General features: G+C 37.3%; 1 protein-coding gene across 1 annotated transcript; it reads left to right on the top strand.

Moving 5' to 3' along the window:
• The first annotated feature begins 436 nt into the window (after nucleotides 1–436).
• LOC133525288 (probable chitinase 10) lies at nucleotides 437–13672 on the top strand. The gene is made up of 18 exons (XM_061861575.1): nucleotides 437–528; nucleotides 1364–1543; nucleotides 2223–2323; nucleotides 2477–2608; nucleotides 3002–3129; nucleotides 3459–3579; nucleotides 3736–3921; nucleotides 4692–4817; nucleotides 5655–5783; nucleotides 8850–8940; nucleotides 9487–9672; nucleotides 9897–9997; nucleotides 10355–10486; nucleotides 11107–11234; nucleotides 11340–11460; nucleotides 11792–11977; nucleotides 12480–12605; nucleotides 13071–13672. Exons 1-18 carry the CDS (start codon nucleotides 456–458, stop codon nucleotides 13269–13271), a joined length of 2448 nt encoding a protein of 815 aa, XP_061717559.1. The 5' UTR covers nucleotides 437–455; the 3' UTR covers nucleotides 13272–13672.
• Nucleotides 13673–27545: the final 13873 nt, after the last annotated feature.

Raw genomic sequence — 27545 nt, forward strand, 5'->3', positions numbered from 1 at the left:
GGGTAACAACAGTCACCGTAATGAAGCTTATAGTGATTATTATATTTTCTACAAATCAAACATTTGCATTTAAATAGTACTATTTGGTGAAACTGGACTGTTGATGATGATCAAAATGGAGTCCTTAAGGACAAGTATTTTATTTGGGTTGATTGTAGTTGTTATGTGATTGTGGATATTGCAATACGGTCATCAATTATTTTAATGGTATTTTGGACTGTTTATTAAAATCGTCCAAGCATCAGGGTAGAGGGATAAGCAAAAATTTTAGTAATTACCTACATATCGTTAATGAACGAGATTGTTGTCATTTTGGCGATGTGATCATGAATTGTTAAAATCGTTTTTGATTGATTGTTATCTTAAAGATATAATACAACTATATATATACGGGAACTATGGGCAATAGCTAATACTTGACTATAACATTAGTCAAGTATTAGCTATTGCTTACAATGACGCGTTTACTCTTTGTCGGGGCATTGCTCTGTTTAGCTGGCAGCTTGGCTAAGCCTAGCTCTAGAAGTGGTGAGTAACTTTAGAAGATAAAATACCATCCACCATTGAACAAATCATTTAAGGAGTGGTTCAGTAAGAAAGTGGCAGTGAATTATCTAGTATATTTTTTTAATTTTTTACTAATTATGAAGCGGTTTATTTTTTCAGTAATCTGTAGATAAAATACTATACAATAACAATAAAATCATATTGAGAAATATCAGAATGTTTGAGTTTTCTCATTTTTATTGCAATGTACTTCGTAACTTTTTGTACAACACAATTTGACAATCTTCACCTGCCGTTTTCCACAATGCCACACTTGAATTTCAATTTTCACAACTAGTTGTATGCTTTTAGGAATATCATCTTACGAGTAAATTATACCAATAAACTGGATTTCATCTTCGGTAGTCAGGAGTAGTTTTTCTATGGGAGACAAATTTCTATAAAAATCAAATTCCATGTAACTACCTACCCCAAAGTGAAGTCAAATCAAAAAAGTGCAATATCGAACATAAGACAATTTAATAATGTGTTAAGTAGCTTATCAAACTTAAAGAAAAAACTATGTTTATGAGAAACACCTCATTAATTCTCTCAGTAACCACCCGTAGATTGGCGATTATTGATTTTAATAAAATGTTAGACATGTTTTCTTAAAGGGCTTTAATTGTGCTTTCAAATGATACCAATATTGATAGGTTACGATGAATAACATTAGAGCTATATTTGCTTGAAACGAATTTTGCGCGAGTCGCGATTTTTTTGACGCCGAGTGTACATCTAGTAGTGTGACTACAGTAAAGCGTTTGAAAATTGAATTACCTATTAGTGTTGACAAAATATCTGTTATAATTTTCAGACTCAGTTGTATTCTGCTACTACGGCGAATGGTCCAACGAGAGACCCTCATCCGGCCGCTTCGGCGTCAGCGATCTACCCACCGACCTCTGCACGCACATCGTCTACTCGTTCCTTACGCTTGACGGACCCACGGGGAACCTTATTATACCTGAAGATACTACTAACGAGGGCAAGACCAGTAAGTGATCCAATGGTGGTAAAACATAGGCTGTTATAAAATGTTTTATAACATCGTGTGACAGGGACAATATAATAAAACACTATCTATACTATCGTGCTATCCCTGTCACACAATGTTATATAACTTTTTATAACAGCTGATGTGGGAGCACCGTGGGGAGCACCATAATCCTATTGGAACCACGTTTGAAGCAAAAAGTAGGTAGCAAGTTAAAGTAACCACTCAGTGGCGTATTCTGTTATGACTTTTTGGCTTCAACGGCAAATAAATAGGCTCTCATAAGTATTCGTTCCTTATGCTTAACAGGCTCACGAGGAACCTGACTTATGCTCTTGCTCTTGAATCTCTGTTTGATCTAGTTATAAATAATTATCATTACTACTCAATAGTGAAACCAACGAGTTAAAAGTGTTGAGTAGATACCATTAAATAGGAATACATGACAATTTTCATTTCCGAATCTGACACTTTTTTAATCAAATTGTTCCATATACCTACTCTCCCTCTGTAAATACTATTTAACGCTTCACATGTATCACATGACAAGTGATATCTACACTATTCAAACCATGTACCTATGAACAGCTGTTCATACATGATTTGAGTCATCATCTGTTCATGTATGAACAAGTGATACCTAAACTATTCAACCATGTATTAACATATCTGTTCTCAGATTCTGTCGCCGATCTCATAGCCTTGAAACAGATCAATGCTGATTTGAAAATCTTGGCTGCTATTGGCGGCTGGGTAGAGGGTTCGGATAACTTTTCACCGGTAAGAAAATTTATGACATACTTAATGGATATCGAAGTAATATTTCTTAAAATAATTGTATTTGATCCATAGTTGCAGTGAATCCTTTAATTGAATGAATTAATCATTCTATGCCTACCAACTGCTTCATTAGCGTATCTTTTGTCTTGCTAGGTGGTCAACGACGACGCTCTGAGGGCAAACTTCGTTAAGAATTTGTACGACTACATCGACACCAATGGCTTCGATGGTTTGGATTTGGACTGGGAGTACCCTTCGCAAAGAGGAGGCCTAGAGACAGACAAGGTTAGATGTGTGGTCCAGTCAAAAACATTTACGCTTCTCTCCTTTTTTTTTTCTCGAATTCTTTAGGTTAAGGTAGTTAAGTGTCTCCCATCATGGGGCTTTAAATGTTTTCTATGGAAATGCCAAAAGTAATTTCGGGGTCGGTCTCATAATAAAAATAGCTCAGTATAGCGACTAGAATCGACGCCTGAATTTAAAGCCCCATGATGGGACTTCGGAGACCGTCTGTATCAAGCTAACTAAATGTCCGGCTTCTTTATGACGCTACTTTTATAAACCATGTTGTAACCTGTCTCCGGATGCAAGTTGCGCGCTCTTACCGCTAGGTCACCAGCATTTTCTTTTTCAACAAATGCACTATAAAATCAAAATATTGCTCATTTATATTTTCAGGAAAAATTCGTTTCGTTGGTAAAGGAGTTGAAGGAAGCGTTTACACCTAAAGGATATCTACTGACCTCTGCCGTGGCTGTCACGCAGTCACACATTGACCTGTCTTATGACGTCATAGCACTCAACGAGTACGTATGAAACAAAACAGAAATTTCTCTTTTTGCAAGAAATTCCCTATCTGACTGGTCACCACTTTGCTGCATAGCGAAAAGTGGACAAAGTAGTTACTTATACAGTATGTATAAGATTGTGGGGAGCAGGACACACACCAGCTTCCCCGCCCATCATTTAAAATACCTACTGATGTCGCACTGATTTCGCATTGGCGAGTCATAAAAGAGCCAAAGTGTGATAAGAAGAATCTGGCGTCATAAAAGAAAATTGTGTTTGACCCGTCCTTTAGTTTAGTCCTCAATAAATTAACTAAAATTTGAATAATTACTTATACGTTTCACAGATACCTGGACTTCATTAACCTGATGACATACGATCTTCACGGCACCTGGGACACTGAGACAGGCGCCAACGCCCCTCTTTTTGCCCAGGAAACAGATGATCTTAATCTCAATTTGAATGTTGTAAGCATATGCTTTGCCATACTTTTGGATTTATATAACAGTCCACATAAAACAGGACTTACTAATAGTTACTAACTTAGACAGACTTAGAAAACTACAATGAATGAGTTCTCAAGTACTCGGCTGTTTTATCATAGGTATATCATATTTCTGCAGAACAACTCTGTCCACGTCTGGATCGAAAACGGCGCGTCTCCATCCAAACTGCTGCTCGGTCTAGGGAACTACGGGAAGACCTTCACCCTGACCAGTCTGAACAACACCGGCACCGGGGCGCCTTTCGACGGGGCCGGAGAAGCCGGTCCTTACACTGGCGAAGCCGGCATTTTGGCTTATTATGAGGTAACTGGCCTTGTTGTGTTTCATGAATTTAATTTTAGGTCGCAATTAAAGAAAATCCACTTTTAAGATAAAAATTGGTATTTATATGGGCCACTGGCGCCATCCATGGTAACTTAGTCACTAACTCAGGGTTAACCGGTTAAGCCCGGAGTTACCAGTAAAATTTAACCCTGGGTTAACGGTTAATGGCTAACTGTAAATGCCCCTGTTAGTGGCTAACCCTGGGTGGTGCAAGTGACCGTTACTGCATTGACATGAAACTTTATAATTGGTTGATAGTCAGGCCGATAATGCAGCTTGTCACATGTGGGCACAATTTTCAACTTGTTTAAGTTCTCTACGCAAACTCACACATAAAATAAACCATTGTCCACAATGCTCACCTGGCTCACATTGCCAAAGTGCCAAGCCATCATTGTGGGGAGCTCGCGTCAACTCTTCAAGTTGGAAGCTGCTCCAGTCGCATCGATCGTATTGGATGGCTAGGTGATATATATATATATATATATGTAATAATTAATACAATATGTGTAACATTGTAAATAATGTCGTCAATGTCCAAAATTGTTATCCAAGATAGTGTATAATTGTTATATTTTCTGAATTATTTTTCTCACCGCACCCACATTCGAGAATTTCGGTTTTACCCTATTATTGACTGGTAGAGAATGCCTTAAGATATTAAGTCCGCCATTTGTACTTATTTTTTATTGTGCAATAAAGTTTAAATTGGTAAATAAATAAATAGCTTGATTTGACATTTGTATTAGATCTGCGAAGACCAGAAGAACAATCCTTCTGCGTGGGATATCACTGAGGTAGAGGGCAACTACGTGTATGCCAACAGGGACCTCCTGTGGGTCGGCTACGACAACGCTAACACTATCTACGCTAAGGTAAGATCGTTAAAAGATTAGCGTTCATTTACACTTACAACATTCGCTATTCTTATAAAATCTAATCTAACCTAAGCACCCTAACAAGTGATTTGTTGTTTAACTTCAGCGGAAAACAACTAATAATAGATCGAAAGAATGTGACGACCCCATCGCCCGCTGGTTTTACCAGTGCATTCAGTGCAACGCATGGCAGCTTGTAGCGAGCTGTTGGGGGTCGCTACTCCCTATCAGCTCATGGGGTCGCTACCTCACGTACCCGCATGCTCCTGTGGAGTTCTGTCACCCGAAAGTGGGTGGGTGGGACAGGATTCTCTGCCGCTGATTTGCCTTGGCCGGCCGTCCAGAGTGGAGTCGCGAGAGCTATGTTCTCGAGGGTAGATGTGGAAAAGCGGCGAGTTGGCTACATGTCTTCTACCGTCAGCCCTCACACCGGTGTTGTTGCCTTTGAGCCATCTTAGATGTCACTTTATGTGCGGGTCCATCTTGTGGGGGCGAGTCACCGTCTTCCGGAAATAAAATTGCATACCTTTTACTAGGCAGGCGTTAGGTTTTATATCCCATAGCCTAGAATTAAGTCCATTGCTTTCATGCAGCATAGATCTTTTTAGATTCCATCAACTCTCAATAGTCCTTACACCCAGGCGCGCGTCCCATGACTAGGGCAAAAGCAGTATCCCCTCGGTGTACCCCTTACATTTCATTAAAGTGCATAAGTGTCAAAAGGGCCTCTACTTACGTGTTGGCTTGGGCTCCGCGCACGCCTCTCAAATGTCCGGAACACCATTGTTCCGTAATGGGAAAGATATCATTCTAATGTTTCGTATAAATTTACAGGCACGCTTTGCGAAGCAAATGGGTTTAGGCGGCATCATGTTCTGGGCCGCAGATTTGGACGACTTCGGCGGCCTCTGCGGGAAAAAGTTCCCGCTCATCTCAGCGGGCGTCAAGGGATACAAATCATGCCTCTAAACAAACTTGTGCAACGGGGCTCGTTTTCAATTCAATCCAAATTATTTAGGTGCAGAAATAAGGGTAGAAACCGACGATATATGTGGATTAGCGTTTCTTATGCTAATGAAAACTATAGTCCATATACCTGTTATTTTATCATAATATGGCAAAACAGATATTCAATAGTTAAAATTAAGTTAACTATTACCAAAGAGAATTTGAAATAGAGGTGTATTGTCAAAAAAAAGCTACAAAGTTAGCCACGTAAATTTACTGCCATCTTGCGACACATGATTAAAACTTTTAGAACGCCATTGTCTTTAATCTTTATTCTTTCACTGATATGTATTGAGTTTGTTAAATATCAAAAAGTGGCGTCATCTTACCGGGCACAACCTGAAGGTTATGGTGCCATCACTCGAAACGATATTAGATGGCGCCACTGTTTGATATTTATCAAAGATATCAGTATAAGAATAAGGATCAAAGCCAAATGGTGTTCTAAAAGTTTTAATCGTGTGTCGAAAGATGGCAGTAAATTTACTGTGGCTACAAAGTTTTCTTTGATAATCCACCTCTATTTTAAATTCTCTTTGTTATTACAGAGTAAAATATGTACTTTACATGCATGTGTAATTTGTATGTAATAATTAAAATATAAATAAAATTATTAAACTGATTGAGAGTATTTATTGAATGAATTAATGAACGAAATTATAGAACTTTACCCTTATCTTCATCCTACGCCATTCTAAATATACAGGTAATTTTTTTTAATGGGGCACTGAGGGCAGCTGCCGTGCTGCTTCGTAAAATTTATACTAAGAGATCTTCCCTAACTTATTACTTACTTATTATTATTTATTTATTACTTACTTAACCAAAAAGGATCTTGGCCTCCGACACTACTCCGCGCCTCTTAGAATAGAATAGAATTATTTTAATCGTAAACACAAACAAGACAAATTACATAATATAACCAAAACATAAAAAGTATAAAGTGCCACCAAATGGCCTCATCTCAGCATGTTCCTGGTGGCTTCCAGCGCTGATCTTCCGATGATTTCACGCATTCTTCTTACATTTAATATGAAAAATAGATTTTTTGCATGCTCTTTTTTTAAGCATATCATTTATATAAAGGCTAATTATTGGCGTGAGAAATAAGCATGCCAATATTTTGTTTTTTTATCAACCTAAACCTCTTATCTATTCGCGAAAAAAGATTCAAAACGTGTTTATACAGTTCAGTGGACACTGGACACCCTGAGCTCGGTGTTCTTCAAGCAAACCCGTGCTTGCCCACCATGTCTCTGCGCAAGGGCGTCGGCAGCCGACGGCCTAGAGGGGAGCGGCAATGTCGGCAAATTCATATAATTCGATAAGAATTTTTGATTTCCCATGAAGGCGGTTCGTTGTCGTTCTAAAAAGTGTTCAGAAAATGATACGTTTCTGCTATTATATAGTGCACTGTACTTTCTAAGTATTTTTTTCTTTTTTTTACAATGCACGTGTATTTTACTTTCCTCCTATTCGAAATGTTAAAACGTAAAGTGTTTGACTCGAATGAAAGCACCATTTCATCCCTTGATTAACAATCTACTATTGGTGGTTGCCTATTTTTTTTTTTCTTTAAAAGAAGGGGGAGTAGAGGAGCGGCTGCACGAGCGACGCCCACGCCTCTGCGCCGCCCTCGCGCGCACGGCGCACGTTCTATAGCTTCCTCAGAATTCCTCACGTCAACTAAAATACTTGTTTGCGATTATCTAATATGTATTGTATGCCGGTCCGTTTTGGCGTTACCTAATTTGCTTATCGATATCTGATTATAACTTTTGCGATTTGCGATTTCAATTGATGTTTATCCGTCGTTTACCGAGTCTAGACTTTTATAGATGTTTCAAACCGGCTGATAAACAACAGATAGACTGAGCTAAATCAGATCGAGATCTCATTAAATATTTTTATCGTAATGGATGAAGTAATAATCGACCGCATTTCTCGAATATTTTATATAATTTACGTATCTAAAACGCTCAGCAGAGGTTTATATACCGCCATTTCATGACACATAAAAGTTTGACAATATACCTACTAATAAAAGGTCGACGTAGGCCCTCAGCACACGGAGAGTAAGCGTAAGCGTCGCGCAAGCGTATCGTAAAAACGTTACGAGTACGAGACGCGTAGAGTTCTGGGCACCAAGCGTCGCGTAGGCGTCGTGTAAGCGTCGCGTAAGCATAATCGTCTAATCGTTTTATAAGTAAAATCTAATTAGTTGAAATCATGAAGTCGCTGGCGTCAGATGTCTTCGGTGAATGTATCGACGATCTTATTTTCTCGTCAAATGAAGATTATTTTACTATTTGAAGTTTTGTTTTTTACACGTGCATTATGCTACGCTTGTCGTAATGACGACGGAAACCTCATACGTTACGCTACGACGATTCTTCGTGTGCGGACTTGTTTGAAGTTGTTTGTGCTCGTAGCGCTCTTGTTCTACGCGCGTATAACGATACATACTACGTACGATACGCTTACGCGTCTCTTACGCTTACGCTACGTGTGCTTACGTGTGCTACGAGGGCTTAGTGTACCTATACTTAGGAAGTCGCACATTGCAGCTATATTAAAATGATATTTGAAGAAACGGAACGGTGCATGCACTTGCCTCACCTATGATCTGCACCATTATTACAATATCCTCTAAATCAAAATAACAATTAAAACCTACAACAAAAAATTTAAACTAAAATTAATCAATATTAAAAATTACAACAAAAATATTAAAACTAAAAACTAAAACTGCAAGATTTATATCTTCTAATATTTTTAGATGTAAAACTACATGGTTTTAAATAGCTACTCATGATAAAACTATAAGTACTTCTTGTAGCTAGAAACTTCTTCAATAAATATATGCAGATTAGCTAAAATTGACTTGATCGTTATTGTCATGAATTTGGCAATGTGATGATAATTCACTAAAATCGTTTTGAATGGGACCCTGAATGTTATCTTAACGATAACATATATATAATGGAAATATAGTAGGTATTAAGATTAGTTGCGTATTAGCCATTTGTTATAATGCAGCGCTTACTTTTTTTCGGTGTGTTACTATTTTTTGGCTTGGCTTGGCCTAGCTTAGGAGCATCATCTAGAAGTGGTAAGTATTAAATATTAAATGTAAATAACAGGCAGCTACTGCTGAATGTTTCTGTCCTTCCCGTGAAGCTTTATCATAAGAAAAAGAAAGAAGACAATGATCTGATGATCTCAGTCCTGGTCATATAGGAGGATCTCTTCAAATGTTAAGGTGCATCTAGATCGCAGTTAAATAACTGTAGGTAAGTTACGAGTACCTAATGTAAATAAGTTACACAGTGTTGCTCCACAGTTCCTTCACAAAAGTTAACTGCGGTGTGGATGCACCATTATAGGCACACCTATAGTGATTTGGGTATTTGCTCTCGGAAAGCATCATTTGGATTTGAATCAGTGAGCTTAACCTTGTAGTCTTTTCCCATCGGGTGGAAGCCCAGCTATTTCACCAAGACTATTAAGTAATTGATGGATTTGAGAACTAAGTAGATTACCTATTGGTTTATATATTATGCACCTCACATAATCAAAGCTTGTTTGAGTGGAAAACAATGAAGTAAACTGGACTAGTACAAAACCAGATTGACAAAGTACCGGTATAATTTTTCAGAATCAGTTGACGTGGTTTTCTGCTACTACGGCGAATGGTCCAACAAGAGGCCGGGAGCCGGCAGCTTCGGCGTCAGTGATCTGCCCACGGACCTCTGCACGCACATCGTCTACTCATTCCTCTTGCTCGACGGGCCCACGGGGAACCTGACTTACCCTGTTGAATCCACGTTTGACGGAAAAACTAGTATGATAAAATAATTATGTATTCTGTCATTACGGTGAATGACGAAACGAGGCCTGTACGACGTGCACAATGCCCGTTTCCCGCGGCTGCGATATAACAATTATAGTTCTTCCTTTAACACCAAGATTGGTGTTAGTAGGTACCGAGTACTCAGGCCATTCGAGTGACAGAGAAACAGATAATACATTTTCGATTTTGTCGGTAGGACATTTTTTGTTTTTCAGATGCCGTTGCCGATCTCATAGCCTTGAAACAGTCGAATGCCGATTTAAAAATCTTGGCTGCTGTTGGCGGTTGGGTAGAGAGTTCGGATAATTTTTCGCCAGTAAGATAATTTATGGAATAATAACTATCTAACTAAGTTACCGAGCTTTCTCGTTATTTTGTTATTTGAAATTTTACTCATTGGCAATATCAAAAAATATTTGGTATTAATAATTTAACTATATTAATAATGTTTAACCAAAACACTGGTTTCACAACATAGTTTGGCATTTAAAGCCGCAATTTTATAATTTTGATAATTGCACATCACCAAGATCCTGAGGAATTAAGAACCTCGTAATTTTAGGTTCAGTTAAAACGTGAATTATAAGCAATAGATTAATGCTAATGAATATTATCGAAAACTGCTAACTTTACTGCTTCACTGAAGTATCTTAATATAATTTTGTCTTGCCAGGTGGTCAACGACGACGCTCTGAGGGCAAACTTCGTCAAAAATTTGTACGAGTATATCGACAGCAATGGTTTCGACGGCTTAGATTTGGACTGGGAGTACCCTTCACAACGAGGAGGCCTAGAATCTGATAAGGTTAGATGTGTTTTCGATTGATGTCTTGAGTTAATTCAGGTTTCCACAAACATATCTTTTTTTTTTTTTTTTTTTTTTTTATTTATTAACACAAAAAAATTTATACATTTTCAAGATAATTCCAGCGAACAAAGCCTCCTAGGGCTTAACTGCCGCTGGAATCGCTCTTACACTCTATAATATTATATAAGTAGGTTTATTATTTACATTTAAAAACCATGGAGTGTTTCATATCACGAAGTCGGCAATCTTGATCCCTATTCTAAGGTGTTAGGATCTCGGTTCCGCTTATACCCGCCTTCGTGAAATGAGATATTCTTATAAGTGTGACATACATTTGATTATCTTACCTAAGATATGCGGCTTTCAATATTTGTTTACATTTATGTGGGTTGTTACTAATGTTATTATAAGTTACTTCGGATAATTCGTTGAGGATATGTGGTAGCAAATATTCTATCTATCTAGGCATGTTGGGGTACTTTCTAATACGTACATTTTTAAGCCTTATTTTGAGCCCTCTAACAACCCACTAAAATACTAATACGAACCTTTTAAGCCATATTTTGAGGCCTTTGAGCCAGACATTCCGCTGAAAAATATTTTTTATTTAATTTCAGGAAAAGTTCGTTTTATTGGTAAAGGAATTAAAGGAAGCTTTCACTCCGAAAGGATATCTACTGACCTCAGCCGTGGCCGTTACCCAGGAACACATTGACTTGTCCTATGATGTCGTAGCACTCAATGAGTACGTGAGGATACAAAAGAGGAATAATTTGCGAATGAAATACTCCTTAAAATAAATCTGAGCTTTGAAATATTTGGACCAGGCTAATAAATATATGTTTTACAGATACCTGGACTTCATAAACTTGATGACATACGATCTTCACGGCATCTGGGATCCAGAAACTGGTGCGAACGCGCCACTTTTCCCGCAGGAAACAGATGGCCCTGATGTCAATTTGAATGGTGTAAGCAATTCCTTTGCCTCTAGTAAATAAATAAAATTATAGTAATACTCGTAACATAAACTTATATGCTAACCAACTTTTGCATTCCAAAAAATAATCCACATAAAACAGGATTATACTAAAAGGAGACTCCGTCTAAGCCAATTAATTGGCATGGGACAGAGTGTGAAAGCGCCGCCATAAATGTATTTTTAATAAAAAAAATACAACGGTGATAGTGGCGCTGCCATATTTGGTGATGCTGCCAAATTACCTAGTAAAAACGATACATAAACAGTAAAACCAGCAGTTGCAACAGCGCATACATGCATGCTATGTATAATTTCCACAGAACCACTCTGTCCACGTATGGATCGAAAACGGCGCGTCTCCATCCAAGCTGCTGTTTGGTCTAGCATCCTACGGAAAGACCTTCAACTTGACCAGCCTGGACAACACTAGCACGGGGGCGCCCTTCGACGGACCAGGAGAAGGTGGCCCTTATACTAACGAAGACGGCGTTTTGGCTTACTATGAGGTAAGTGGCATTGTTCTATTTCTTACCTCAAGCTCTGATAATTACCAGGTATCAATCACTATACCGCTCCTTTTGACAGTAACCATGGATTTGGCTCTTTTACAGTAACCATGGATTTGGCTCTTTTAAAGTATAAATGGATACCTATATCAATTTCTGTTATTGGAATGATTGACAGTAAGTTTTTTAGTTTTATACTTACTTTAGTTTGAGAGGTAAAGACATTAATGGTGAATACGACGTGTAGCCATGTAGCACCATGTGAGTTTTCTCCGCTAATAATCCTCTTAAAATCAACCATTATAAATTCGGCATCCTGTGAGTGACATCCTCAGATTTCCGAGTATCACTAAAAATAAAACTTAAGGATGACTCACGCTAGACCGGCCCGTGTCCGGGCCTCATTTTCTATAACAGCTGATTGCCAAGCGACCTTACCTTTCCATCGCAGCTTGATTTTCTCAATCATTGTTTTGGATATTGCACAGATGTTTGTTTTTAGATCTGCGAAGATCAAAAAAACAATTCATCTGCATGGAACATCACTGAGGTAGAGGGAAACTACGTGTATGCCAACAAGGATCACTTGTGGGTCAGCTACGATAATCCTAACACTATCTATGCTAAGGTAAGATTTTGGCAATTTTTGTATGCAGCGCAGGCCAGTCCAAGGGTCGCATTTATGCGTTAGAGGGAATAAGTGATATTGCTATCTCATTCCACCGCATAGCTGCGTCCCTTAGACTGGCCTAAGTTGGGCCATCGTGTAGAGGTGCCCTTAAATGTACCATTTGAAATTTATGTTCATTGTATCATCGGCTTTAACGGTGCACTGAATCCGAAATCAATCAAATATGAAATTTAATGTTTGTTCCAAACGTAATATTAAAAATGTATATTTTAATAACTCTTTAATCCTCAAATGTTGTAGTTGTACAAACTACCTATAATACAAACTGATCAACCGATCGATAATGTATTCAACGAACCCTATTTAGTTTAGCTCTTACTTAACACACCTCTTGTCAATCTCTTGTGGAGAACAACCTTCTTGTTCAGAAAATGCTCATGTTTCTTATACATACTTCTACAGGCACGATACGCTAAAGAAATGGGTTTGGCCGGAATTATGTACTGGGCTGCCGATCTGGACGACTTCAACGGCCTCTGTGGGGATAAGTTCCCGCTCATCACAGCGGGCATCGAGGGATTCAAATCATCTGCTTCTATTGCCAGTGTTACATCGTTATTATTATTAGGATCTCTGTTCAATAGTCTTATCATCTTATTTTAGGTTTTTAATGAAATAAAGAGTGAAACAATGCGTTGGATAATTGATTCAAGAGTAGGTATCCTGCACAGACGGATTGAAATTTTTATATTAGGTTGTGTATGCCGCCCACACGTTACAAGTACTTACTCATACCTACACATGTCACGCATGTGACGCATGCTACACATATCAATTGCACCTAAGTTTTATCTTATCACTGACACTATTAACGTAGGTATTAGACGTGCAAAAAAACGTTTAAAAAATGATGTTTTGAGCCTTTTTGCTTTAGTGTCTTGTCACACTAAAGAGTATGAGTTTTGTGATATAGTATGTACTTAGGGTAGACTCAACTAATGTATGAAAATATCATGTGGATAATGATGTAAAAATCAGTTCTGGAATAAACGCCGTACGAACAACGCTGTGTTCCGTTTCTTCATCCCTCAGCAACCCCCGTATACTATATTGGCGACGAGGATGGGATTAACATATTTTTTAATTACGGTACAATAAAAGAAAAATTAAGTATTTCACTAGTCTGATTGTGTATAATACAATTTGTTTCTGATTACATAAACAATCAATGTAGATTTCATTATTATATTTACATACATAATTCATAAATATTGTTGTCTTTACTGATAAAGACAACACTTAAAAAATTATAATGCAGATTATATTGGGTCAATAAAATTTCGTATACCCAATACCCAATCTACAAAGTGAATATAATCTCATTATAATTTATCTTTTAAACGCATCATATCCAAGTTTTCTGGCCTATCTTCGGTGATAATAGGCTACTTTAAGTAAACATTGAGTCATCGGATATTGATCCGAAAACCAATAATAATGTGTATAACTTGTTGTCTGAGGACATATTTTGTAAAATATGAGTATTTTTAGTAAACCAATAACCTTGTCTCTCTACTCGATATTTGCCAAAGGAATGACAGAAATGAAATATATCTTTTGCGAATCTTTTAGAAATTTCATTTTATTATAACAGTAAAATAATATAACTAGATATTGGCTCTATTCGCAAAGTTACAAAACGAAATACCAGCAAGAATTATATTTGCTTCGAGTCAACGATGAAATAACTTGACGAGAGACGAGAATACCCTTCAAGGCAACGAATTCATTACAGATAGGTATAAAAGGTAACGATCAAATAACATGTAATTTAATGTCACAAATTTATTAGTGATATACGGTGGAAATGCCGGCATTTTTGGTTCTATACCCGTTTGCCAGTTATTCAACTAAAAACGGCTTTATTAGGTATAAAATTAATAAAAAAGCGGTGGTGGTCGAGTGGATATGACGTTCGACTTTCAATCCGGAGGCCGCGGGTTTAAATCCTGGCTCGTACCAACGAGTGTTTCGAAACTTATGTACGAAATGTCATTTGACATTTACCACCAGCTGAGGAAAGAAAAGAGTGAAGGAAAGTTCGTGAGGAAACCTGCATAGGTACATCTGCGAAGAAATTCAAAGGTGTATGTCTCCAATCCGCACTGGGCTAGCGTGGGGACTATAGCCCGAGCCCTCTCGCGCATGAGAGGAGGCCTGTGCCCAGCAGTGGGACGTATGTAGGCTGAATTATTATTATTTATAAAATTACCTCGGATATTTTCATTTTTACTAGCTATCGAGAAGTCTGACCAAACTAGGCATTTTTTTTATAACTACCTACACTCTGGGTATTTTTATTAACAAAACAATTCCAGGATCCAGTTGTGTAATTGGCGACATTTGCCTCATCTAACTCTTAATGCCTACTAAATAATAATGATTATAGAACGTGACATTCACGACGACGCGTGCCTTCACTCGTATTGCCATGTTGTTAAAGGTTAGATTTGAACTGTATATTTTTACGGATAAAATCACAATTAACTTTTCGCTTTGCGTAATAGACTTAAAATTCATGAGCGTGAATATACGTTTGTAACTGAATCCAATGTCCTTTTTTTATGCATTTATGTATAAAAAAGAGGCCATCACAACAAATTTAGCGCTTAAAGCAATAAACTCAGCCCTCCAAGCATAATGTTGCGATAGACCCTTATAATGACAATATTCATTCGATTCCAATATAAAGTTGAAGCCGCTTTAGGGCGATTCGAACTTACAGATTGATGTCAATTTGATCTAATTTTGCTATCATCCTGGTATTGTATGTTGACATTTACCTACCAAATATTCATTGATTGTATTAGATAATTTAAATTTGTAAAGGGGCCCACTAATACCAGTTCGCCGGACGATATCGGCCTGTCAGTTATTCACTAAAGCTGTCAATCGCGAATAACTGACAGGCCGATATCGTCCGACGAACTTGGTAATCCGTGGGCCGCTTAAACCACGACACGTTATGGCGCCGCAAAGCACCATCTTCTTCAGCTTTCAAACTCATGGCACAATATTTTCTTAGTTTAGACTTTAATCATCTTAGTTCAATGGAAATGGCCAATAATGTAAACAAATATGACAGATTATGTAAACATTTTACATGTAACCGAACATGTTTACGAAGGTTGTTTTGACTGAATTATTAATAATTAACATATATTTTAACTAGAGATTGATATAAATAAAAGATTTGAGTAAGTACACAAATTCTTGAGTCCAAGTACAAGATTAAATTATGGATGCTAACACGAAGAATTCCGTACATTAACACGCCATTTTCTATCTCTGTCGCACGCGAATAATTATATTGTTGTCCCGCTCGCTCAGTGGCATTGCTAGCCACATCATCAGCGTCATGTAACCGCGGCCACTTCCCACTTTGTCACTTGCAATAAGAACGAGATTTACTTGTATCTTTATAGGAATAACCTGACAAGGCGTCAAAATTCAAAATTCAATTTTTTTTTCTCCAATTAGGCCCCAAGGGCTCTTTTACAAATCAATACAACATATAAATGTGTACAGAATACATAACTACTATATATCTAATAAGTCAATGTCATGATCAACTAAAACATAACAAACATAAATACATACGGTTGAACAGCTAGAAACAACAGCGCCCTATGCCTCTCCGGGACACTGCAAGCAAAACTATTACAGCTTTTGAGACTTGATCTTGATACTCGTACTTGGCCATGGTTCCTTGTCTCCCAAGTAGTCCTTATGGCAAGCGACAAAGGGGGACGATTTGCCGGCCGCGGTCACAATTAGTTGTTTCACATGAATAATATTTATATTGAAGTCGACATTTAAATTATCACATCAATAGTCACAATTCAATAACAGATTTTTGTAGTTCGAATGCCGCTCACTCAGGGCATTGAAGGAATAATGCTCGGGTAATTTCGCTTGCCTTATTGCATTTTGAGTGGCTTTTACTATAATAACCGTTGGAAAAAAATATATATGAGATGTCAAAAAGTATCATTAAGAGGGAAGAATAGTTTTGCGATCCTAGCGAAATAACGGTACTTTTTTTATGAAATTCCATTTCGGGAGAAAACGTTTTCCACTAACTAAATCTTAACAAATCACTTAGTTGATCGCTTTAGTACAATATATTCTAGGTATTAATTTAAAAAAAAAACTTTAAAAACTAAAAAAATTTGCAAATTTCGAAAAAAAGGAAAAGGAAAGGAAGTTTTTCATTGTGTCAATAATATACTAAAAATCATGGAGAATGGAAAATATTCTGAAGTGGAAAAACGTTTTCTCTTTTTGTATGGACGATCACGTGGTACCTCCCTCTTAAGAGGGTCCCCAACGCCAATGACCTTCGATCTGAATCCCTTAGTTTTCTAATGATTTTTGTAGCTAATCATATTAACAGGAACGGCTGTAAGCAGAATAGTATCACATATTTACTTCAAAGTTCTTCGTCTTCGAGATATTTGGTATCAAAATTGAACAAATTTAGACCATAAACTGGTTTACTGGCCATAAGTTTTGTGTTAATTAGTTTAAAATTTAAAACTTTGACCAGTTTCTAGAGACGTCGAAGACGAACACAAATGAGTAGATTTCGTACATGTAAAATCCTTAACAGCAATCGAGTAACGAAAAAAGTGTTTTTTAGACAATGTTTAAAAAATAATACTAATAAGTGTTCATTTCTTTCAAAATCCGGCAGACTAGAATGGAGATAAAAGAGAGATGGAGAGAAAGAACCGATAGTCGTTTGTCTTATAATTCTATCTATAGTGCTAATGTAGGAGCAACGACTCAAAACTAGTCAAAAATCAATGTTAACCGCGGGGAGCCCCTTAAGAGGTGAACATATTGCAAAATACTGCAACAAAAGATCTCTTATGTATTAATGAGCCAACGTTGTTCATATCATACATTATTTTCATGTTAGTTGCAATCTTATCTTATCTTAAACCTTAAGAGTTGCGATGAATTAAAATAGATATCTATTACCTGATTACCGATATATCTATTATGATTTTATCTGATTATCAGTTCAGATTAGGTAGGTATAGTTTATCTTTTGAATTAGCATACCGAAAGATTGGAATGTTTGCAATTAGGTATATAGTGATATTAGGTACCGTATATTTTCATAAATAATAAACATAATATTGTCTTTGGTTACCGCGATAGTTACTCGTAAAATAGAACTATATAAATGGATTATATCGCCTGTAATAAATTTAAAATACATCCCAGGACACGTCAGCATGTATTTTTAATTCATTATACGCGATACAATCCGCTTACATAGTTTTATACAAAAACATAAATATCTTTAGCGTGCAACGGGATTTAAGTAAACTGTATTGGAAACATTTTAGTAATGTGTATTTATTTACCACAATTTCAAATAGTAAATGGCTGGATTCTCATAAAAATTTCATTGCAGATTTAATTTTAAAGTTTATTCATTAAATTACTAATTAAGTAACTAATGTGCAAGATAATGAGACTCAGACGGTTGCGGTTGGTAAATAAGTCTACGAATATAGTTTTCTAGTACTTAGTTATTTATTTAATCTTTATCGCACAAAAGAAGACCTTAACATACAAAAGACGAACATAATGTCTGTTAGTAGTAGGTAAAGCCTAGTTTCAACATAATCTACTTTAGGTAGGTACCTATTAAATTTTTACTTGGGTAGGTAAGACTTAACACAAATTGCGCGTTGTTAATTCCTGCCTTCCTGAGTATTTGAAATGTACTTCTATATTCAACTCAATGTTCACACTTTCCGTTTAAGATTGTATACTTATTTCATATGACTTTAGTGCAACAATTAATCTTATAATATATATTCATTTATAGATGTAAAACTTAATTAAAGCTTACCACCAAACTTTAACCAAGAGAGAGACTAGAGAGCATTCAAACGCGCATTAACACAACGACTTAACTTTGATATAATTCTGATTTCAACCGTATGACGTCAGAAACAGGGTTGAAAATCTAGATATAATATAACTAAGTCTACGATTGCAGAGTTGGTTAAGCGAACGGGATGTTAATGCAATGGTTGATTCACAAAATGTACCTTTAACTTGGTCATACTTAAGCCAGTATAAACCTGCAGGCAAATTAAAACTCACTTTCTATAGTAATCTAAGTTGTATTTTTTTCTTCTTTAATGCATGTTAATTATAAGATGTAATGTTTTGAAAAGATGTGTCCCGCCTAGTTTCTTACCGGTCCATATTGGGAAACGCTCCTCCAATTGAGGGAGGATTTAAACCTTCTTGGGTCAGAGGTGTAGGGTTAGAGCCGCAGTAACTTTATTTGACGTTCATAAGCGCATTGTAATATGCCTACTTGAATAATAAACTATCTTCATATTTATCACTTTGTGTTATCAACATCTAAATGATGATGCCAATCACCCGTGCGTCTCACTCGCACCTATAGGTACATGAAGGGCCGGAGAGGTACGAGCGAACTGCATGCACCACTTTTAGATATAATTTTGATGTCCCAATGTAAGTTTAAATGGCCTGTTTCACGACGCTGAATGTCGCCTGACATTGCCATTTGACCGTACATTGCTGGGTCTAACATGTAAAAATTGGCGCTATGTACCATCGTTACTTACCGACCCAGAAATGTACAGGAAATTGCTAGTCGGGTGTCAATTGTCAAGTTCGTAAAATAAGCGGCAGATCACGAATATTTATGACAGTTTTCGGGCCCAGGGAGCCTAGTCAAGTGACAATCGTTGATAGAAAACGCCAATCGGAAGTGAAGTAATGTATGGAATGATCACGTGATTTTTCGTGTCACGCCCTCGCTAGACAAAGAATGAAGGACTTTGGCTATCTCAAACCAAAGGATTTTAAAATGCTACCCTTGAGCTCCATCATCCGACACATGGAGATGGTCGAAAAAGCTCTTGATCTTGGATCTTTCCTAAGGGGGCAACTGTACAAAAGATCCCTATGGGTCGAAGTGTATCCGCAAGGGCCCCCAAAAATCATAACATAAGATAAGATTTAGTTGCATCTGTCATCTCTATATATTTTTACTTTTTGATCAGCATTTGACGATGTACGATTATCATCTTGGCTAAGCCCTCAGGGGTACTGGACATGGGTCATAGTCGGGTAGATTGTTTTGTGAATATAGACAGAGAGTCGTCCCAAATGGTATCGGGCTGGACAGACAGCGATTATTATTTAAGCTTTGGGCTCTCTCGAGGGACTGGCCCGTTTGCATTTGCAATATAGGAGTATACCACTGTTGTCTGTTTTGGGTTAGCCAACCTACAGATGTGCAAATTGCAGAAAGTTTCGAAAAAGTTGGTAAAAATTCGATTCCCATAAAAAAATATGAGAAGTTCGCTAAGATTTTTTTTCGATGGCACATCAGTAGGTTAGGCCTCGCTTATTCTTGCTTGATTGCTTATTAAGACTGGTTTTCCAGTAAAAAAGTATTTTTTTTTACATACCGTACATAGCTAATAAATTGAATTAGTTATCATTCATATACTAAACAAAAATTGCCCAAGCCTTTCAGTGGCCGAAGGCCTTCATTTCAGTTGATAATTATATCGTGTTACGAGTAAGCTTCATTACATTGAAAACTATTAAAAAGTTACGTACCAACAAATATAACATTTTTAGAGTTATATATGACGGCGGCCAATCGTAAGATCAGGCAGATCGTAATGTTCCTGTGTAATGTTTTGACGGTATTATGTAGGATTGGTTCATTAGGTTGCTCCAGATGCCCGAAGGGCAAACTGTCCAGAAATAGGAGCCCGCGAAAGCGTAAAATTTCACCATACGCATAGGACTTTCTCGATCTACCTAATCTTACGATCGGCCGCCGACATATACATATACCCCATAGTTTCGCCATGTCTGTCCATTTGCGGCTTAGCTCACTGACCATTAGTGCTAGAAAGCTGCAATTTGTTATGATCATATAATTAAAGGAGTCCCAGCGACAAAGTTGTAAAATAAAAACTATAAAAAATATACTACAGGTAAAGTGTGGCATGTTTCGTTTTGCTTCGACCCTATTGTGTGGGGTGTCGTTGAATAGGTCTTGCAAATCGAATACGGGTCTTCAAGAACCATTTTCGATCAGGGAAATGTTTTCCGAAATAAACTTAACTCTACAGCACAGACTTTGCATTAACAGAGTGTGAAAGAACAGAACAAGCATAAAATTCCTTTAAAAATGTAACGTAACGTTTTTAATAGCACTATTCACTATTACACAACAATTATACTAGTCAAAAATACAGAAATAATAATGTAAAAAACCGACTAAGTGCGAGTCGAACTCGCGCACCGAGGGTTCCGTACAAACCTGTAGGTATATAAGTAAAAGTTCACCCATCACGACAATCGAGTCATTCAATTATTAAAAATATTTTTATTATATGATGTAACTAAAAATTTACGGTGTTCGCAATTTTTCCTTTATCTGTGCAATAAGATGTTGCTTCGTACCAAATTTCAAGATTCTGAGTTCACGGGAAGTACCCTGTAGGTTTTGATCCCCTTGCGAGTGTCGAAAATATGCGGAAATTTACGGCATAAACGGCTGTATTTTTTGATTGCGTTGGCTTAGAAGTTTGATTTTTTCATAGCTCCAAGGGACAGTAGATCTGAGTATTTAATATAAATTCCAGCTTGATACCTCCACGCGTCCTGAGAAAAAGGGTCTTGACAGACAGACGAACGGACAGACGGACAACAAAGTGATCCTATAAGGGTTCCGTTATTTCCTTTCGAGGTACGGAACCCTAAAAACTACAATAGTTCCTAAACCTAAAGACTAAAATAACAATGAATACCAAAATTATTAGCCCTTTGTCATATCGTACTTAATCAATGAAGAAATCTTATATGAACGGCATTCATCGAAGTTGAATTCTCAATTCAGTATGACATGGTTCTTCATATGTTCAACATTTTCATGGCACGACTTTCATCGAGACGCAACACGTCCTGTTAAGATAACCACCGAATGAACTTAGCCTTCGTAAGCTTCATCTCCCATTGAGCACAACTCAAGCGAGTTCGATCTCCGAAAACAGCCACCCAGGGACTATTTTCGGGTGAAATAACACTCAAAAAATTCCCAGCGAATGATCAATCATTTTTTTTCTGATGAATTGATCCTACGTGATGATACAAACTTTATGGTGCTCTAATATTGAATATTGTATTTAAGACGTTTACTGCAATATGAGCTTAAATATATCCCCATAAGGTTGATTTCTAGTAGCACACCTACGTGGAGCCAGTTTGACGTTTGCATGTTTGGAGATAAGACCCGAAATGGGAACAAATGTAGCATTTACCTCTTGATATTTACAGACATATTTAATATACTTACCCCGTTATTCATAAAACATTACAAGCCTTTTTAATAAGTAAATTCATGTTTTATTCAAATAGGTACAGTCAGCAAAACTATTAGCTTAGTACCCTTGCATACATTTTAATATGCAGGGATGCTAAGCCAATAGTTTTGCTAACTGTACATAAATCAAAATGACAGATTATTACAAACTTTTATATATTATTACTATTAGTTTGAGTCTTGTACAGTCAGCATCTTTTAAGTAGGAGAGTAGACGCATACGTCAAAATTATCTACCATTATTTATTAACTTAACAAAAATATATACATATTTCCGTATGTAAAATAATTAAACTGTAACAAATACTTTTGAACGCGAACTATAGAGAATATAATTATGTACGACTATGTATCTCTATTTGAAAAAGTACTCGAAGTCAGCCAGTTACTTTTGGGGCGTCGTTTCATTTGCTACTGTTTGTGCTGACCATAGAGAAATAAGTAATATGCTTACTTACTATTAATATTACAAGCAGTCGGAGTTGAAAATAGAGTTCCGGTTAATCCAGTTATAACATTGGCTGAAAATTATTGAGTTTTACACTTTTCGTTCGTCGCGACATCTAATCTCAAGTACCTAGCAGTACTGATAAATCTGCTACGTGACGCTAGATGTCGACTACGAAAATAATAAGCGTTTTGGTAAGAAAACTCATGTATGGAGTGAGCACTCTATGCTTCCTTTATAATTAGACATTATTTTAGTAATTTGCTTTATTATCTACTGTTTCTGTACAAAAATATGTTGTAAATAATTATCAAGAATAAATATTGTTGTAGATTTTTTAACTAAATAAACAATCGTTTTCATAGCTCTGCCAATAGTGTCAGTATCACAAACTGCAATAAATTCAGCTAGTGTGGACCATCAATAAATCCCGGGGTCCGGCGATGCGTGAAACAAGGACCCCCGTCAGACGTCTGACCTCATTGCATGGTACGAAACACAGTTCTAATACTCGTAAAAATACATTATTAGATATTTAATAGAACTATTAAATACTTGTCGAACGAGCAAGCGAAACGAAGTTCTTAGTCAACTCCGTAGACTGGCTACGGCATGTTCCGGAAATTCTGAGTTTTTCGATTTTGATAGTTTGTTCCACGATAAAGTTAGTACATTTGTTCTAAATAAAATTAAAATAGGTACTAGCGTAGATGACGTCATTTTATAAGTTCAAACTTGAGCAGGATCGATCAAGGAGTTAATATGGAGTAAGAAGGCCCAAAATGATTTGCAGAGGGTTTTTTATACAGATCAACTCTTATGCAAGTAAATATGCGTGGCCATAGAGTAGGTAGGGCTCTTTACAATGGGCCATTGTCAATACATTGGGAAACTGCGCGTTTTATCCTCAAAACCCAAAAGCCTCATAATATGGGTCTGTAGTCGAAATCACGAAAACAGGCCGCCATTTTTAATTCTCTCATTTCGGACTGGTTTGGTTAGGTTAGGTAAGCCATTTTTAATTCTCTCATTTCGGACTGGTTTGGATAAAGAATAATATCTGAGGCCTCAAAAGTCTCTTTATTTGAAGTTTAGTTAAAATTAAAACGGCCTCTCGAATCTCGAATTTCTTCATTTTTGGTTCAATCTTAACATTACGCGATATCGCGTCAGCGAAAAGTGACAAATCACCTGAGAGTTAGACTAAGATTATGATGTTCCGGAGTTCTGGAAGTTGAGAGGTTAATAGTTGCAGAAAAATCCGTTCTATAGTACAATTGGCCTTAGTCATATTTTACCCTAAATACATATATTAATCAATGTGTAACCTGTATCTCTCTCTATCAAATTTTCTACCTACCTAGATAACTTAATAATGGTTTAATACGATACACATCAGTAATGTATAATACCATTAGTCAACAAGTAACGTACCGTGACGTTAACCCTGCCGCCGCTGCTCTAATTCAGCGCGCTGTAAATCCGTCACGACCGTGGCGGAAGCCCCTACACATTGAAATTGATGACCAACTGCGGACGTCCCCTAAAGATGACTTTTACACTTTTGTGCTGCTAGAGTGAAGTTTTAAGCATCTAAGCAAACTAAGCAAAATATATTGAAGTCTTTATACACCAGTAACTATCTTGGAACATTTTTTAATTCAGTTTTGGAATTAAAATCTCGGTACATACCTATTACTATTAACCTAACGCCTGTTCTATACTAAGTGTTCGCAGAACTGATAGAATCAGAAACACGGAACTGCGCTCAAAAAATTAGAGTTGTAGATGTAGGTGTCAAGACCGCTAAGCTTAGTTGGAACTGGGCTGGACATATCTGTCGCATGCACCTTGAAAGGTAGGCCAAAATAGTTACCGAGTGGGACTCTGTGGGACCCACGGAACACGAAAGATGGTGCTGGCCGGAGTGCAGGCAGGCCGTAAAGGAGATGGCGGGACGACTTGGATGCATTTTTATCCGGATTGGCGGGAAACTACAAAAGACAAGGTTGAGTGAAGAAAGCGAGGAGAGGCCGTTGCCCAGCAGTGGGTCACTACATTAGGCTAACAAAGAAATGCAATTGTTATACAAATGTCAAATATAATATAATGGCTAAAGCTGACGTTCGGATGGTGACTGCAGTAATACTGCTGGTGCAGCAGCGGAATATAGACGACGTCACTGTCGGTTTATTTGATAAGTTGCGCTGCTGTCACTTATTTCGTATGCTGCCTGCAATACAGCCACATCTCAACATTAATGATTATTTTTAAAAATGTTGGTGTCCAAGTGGTCGTATTGCAGATACCACCAGAGACAAGAACATCGTCCCGTTTTATTAGAGTTAGAGTATTTATTCTTACCAAGTGTTTTAAAACACTTCTGCAACATTTTCTAAAATGTACTCTAGTTCCAACCGAAATAAAATTCCTACGTAGCAGCAACACAATAAAAGGGTACCGCGTAACACTTTCAATTTGCATCCGCAATTGCGGGATACGTCGCGTTAAACGGGTTTACATATTAAAATAAAAGGGGAAACTTCGTGAATGTCTAGCTTCTCTCAATTTAATTTACATACGCAGCCACGATGAAAAGCGCGACATGCGACAAAATTAGTCATTTTAATTCTTCATTTCTCATGCTCTTAAAGTGGGTCGTTGTTGTTCTAAAATGTGTCCAGAAAATGATACGTTTCTGCTCTAGAGCACTGTACTTTCTGAGTGCGTTTTTTTCTTTTTTTATGATAAGCAACTAAAATGTAGATTTTAAATAGATTTGTTGTACAACTTCCTTTCTGATAATTATCTCCCCATTCCATAAAATACGATCAATTACAATACATACATATATACTGTACTACAGAAGTAAACTTCAAACTATTTATTAATACTTCGCCTTATTTTTTTTCTAAATACACATGTAGTTTACTTTCCTCGTTTTAGAGTATTTAACTCGGGTGAAGAGCACCATTTAAGTCTCGAAATATTGGCGCTTCACTGTGTTCGAGCGCCAAACTACCTCGACAGAAATGTGTGCCTTTCATCCCTTGGTTAACAATCTACATTTTCTTGGAAGACTGTTATTTACCTGTGGGTTTATGGTTTTACCTATGACAAATTCATTAATATCTATTTGAAGCGTTGGTTTTTTAACGGTTAAAGCGATCGATTTTCAATCCGGAGGTCACGCGTTCAAACCCCAGCTCATAACAATGAATTATTCAGAACTTACGTACAATATACTCGTATCATTTGATATTTACCAATCGCTTTTCGTTTTCGGTAAAGGAAAATACCGTAAGAAGAAGTGCTGGTGCGATTTGCAATCCAGAGGTGGCGAGTTCAAACCCCGGCTCGTACCAATGAGATTTTCAGAACTAATGTACGAAATATCATTTGATATTTACCAGTCGCTTTTCGGTGAAGGAAAACATCGTGAAGAAACCGGATTAATCCAATTAGGCCTAGTTTACCCTTTGTGTTGGAAGGTCAGATGGCAGTCGCTTTTGTAAAAACTAGTGCCTACGCCAATTCTCGGGATTAGTTGCCAAGCGGACCCCAGGCTCACACGAGCAAAATGCCGGAACAACGCAAGGAAAATGATGAAAACACCGAGAGGAAACCGGACTAATCCCAATAAGGCCTAGTTTCCCCAATGTACGATCACTCGCGCGTGCAATCCATAGATGGTAGGATCGTATAGATTTGCTATACCGCGTGTGCCCGTGAGAGACAGGAGGACAGAACATACGCAATGCGACAAAATTAAAAAACACGTTTTTAACATTCCTGACAACATACCAAAAACAACCTACGTAATTCTGGTCTGGTTCATTGTTACCCACCATAAAAAACGGTGGGTAACAAAAATGTCTACGAGTACGTCACTTAGTACTTTTTAGAAGTAGGCAGAAATGACAAATGAGACTATGAGAAGGACAAACAATATAATGAATAGCGCTTTCTCTGCTACTCCTACTGAAAGTTCCGCAAGAGCATCTCGTTCGGTCACTTCCCCCATCCCCCATTTCATCTCTATATTATTGTATATACCTCTATAGTGTAATCGTATCATATCAATGTCAAAACCTTAACAGATTAACAAACCACTCCTGTTTTACTTTAGAATCTTGGTTCAAATATTTCACATATAAGGTATAAGTACTAGTGCTCGACGCTGCACTAGTACTCGACATGGGCACTTTGGTTAAATTTGAACAAAGAAGATTTTTCTGTATTCGAACTTAATCCTTGTCACTTTGACATAAGTTGCCCATGTCGAGTACTAGTGCAGCGTCGAGCATTAGTACTTCTACCTTATTACAGTTTGGCGCAGTTTTATCGAGCTCCCGTATTCACCTCGTGTCTTCCCATATATAAAGCATCGCGACCGGGTCGCGTCAGTCGCAATTAATGACCGACCGACTGCCAGAACAAATTGCAGGCACACGTGCCCAGTAACGCGAGCCAGAGCTTAAGGTGCCGGTGCAAAGTTGCCAGTTTATACTGGTATTTTGCAGCTAGAGATTGATGGATGGTGTACATACTTCTAAAGTCGCATTGCGCCATGAATCACAGCACCCAACATAAAATATACAAAGGTATGTCTTATTCTATCGCATACAAATTACCTACATTAATTAATAAATAAATTACATAATTAAATAAATAAAAAGTCATAATAATAAAGTTGGGCGTTCTACATGACATGAAACCTGTCTTAAAGGGCCTCTGCGATGTTGGCTTTGTCCTGGACCCCATGGTCCCGAGATATAGTAAAACATAATCATAAACATACACATAATCATACTAAATTTAAACCTCTAGTGCAGGACATATAAAATTATTTAAGCTTTAATAGATGTCAATAATTTGTATTACACAAAACTAGTTCCAGACATACATACAATTACTTAAATGTTTATGTCAAATTTTATATTATTTCAGAATGTCGTTTTAACCTATTCAGCGCTAATCACGACACGTTATCGTTTTGCCTCTACGCAACATTTCCGCA

Source organism: Cydia pomonella, chromosome 14, assembly GCF_033807575.1.
Source record: "Cydia pomonella isolate Wapato2018A chromosome 14, ilCydPomo1, whole genome shotgun sequence".
NCBI classification, from domain to species: domain Eukaryota; kingdom Metazoa; phylum Arthropoda; class Insecta; order Lepidoptera; family Tortricidae; genus Cydia; species Cydia pomonella.

Excerpts from the sequence above, each read along its gene's own strand:
- LOC133525288 (XM_061861575.1), top strand. The coding sequence starts at position 456 with ATGACGCGTTTACTCTTTGTCGGGGCATTGCTCTGTTTAGCTGGCAGC. Across the intron at positions 5,784-8,849 it reads TCAAGGGATACAAATCATGC|CCATTTGTTATAATGCAGCG; the intron begins CTCTAAACAAAC and ends GTTGCGTATTAG. Across the intron at positions 9,998-10,354 it reads GTTCGGATAATTTTTCGCCA|GTGGTCAACGACGACGCTCT; the intron begins GTAAGATAATTT and ends TTGTCTTGCCAG.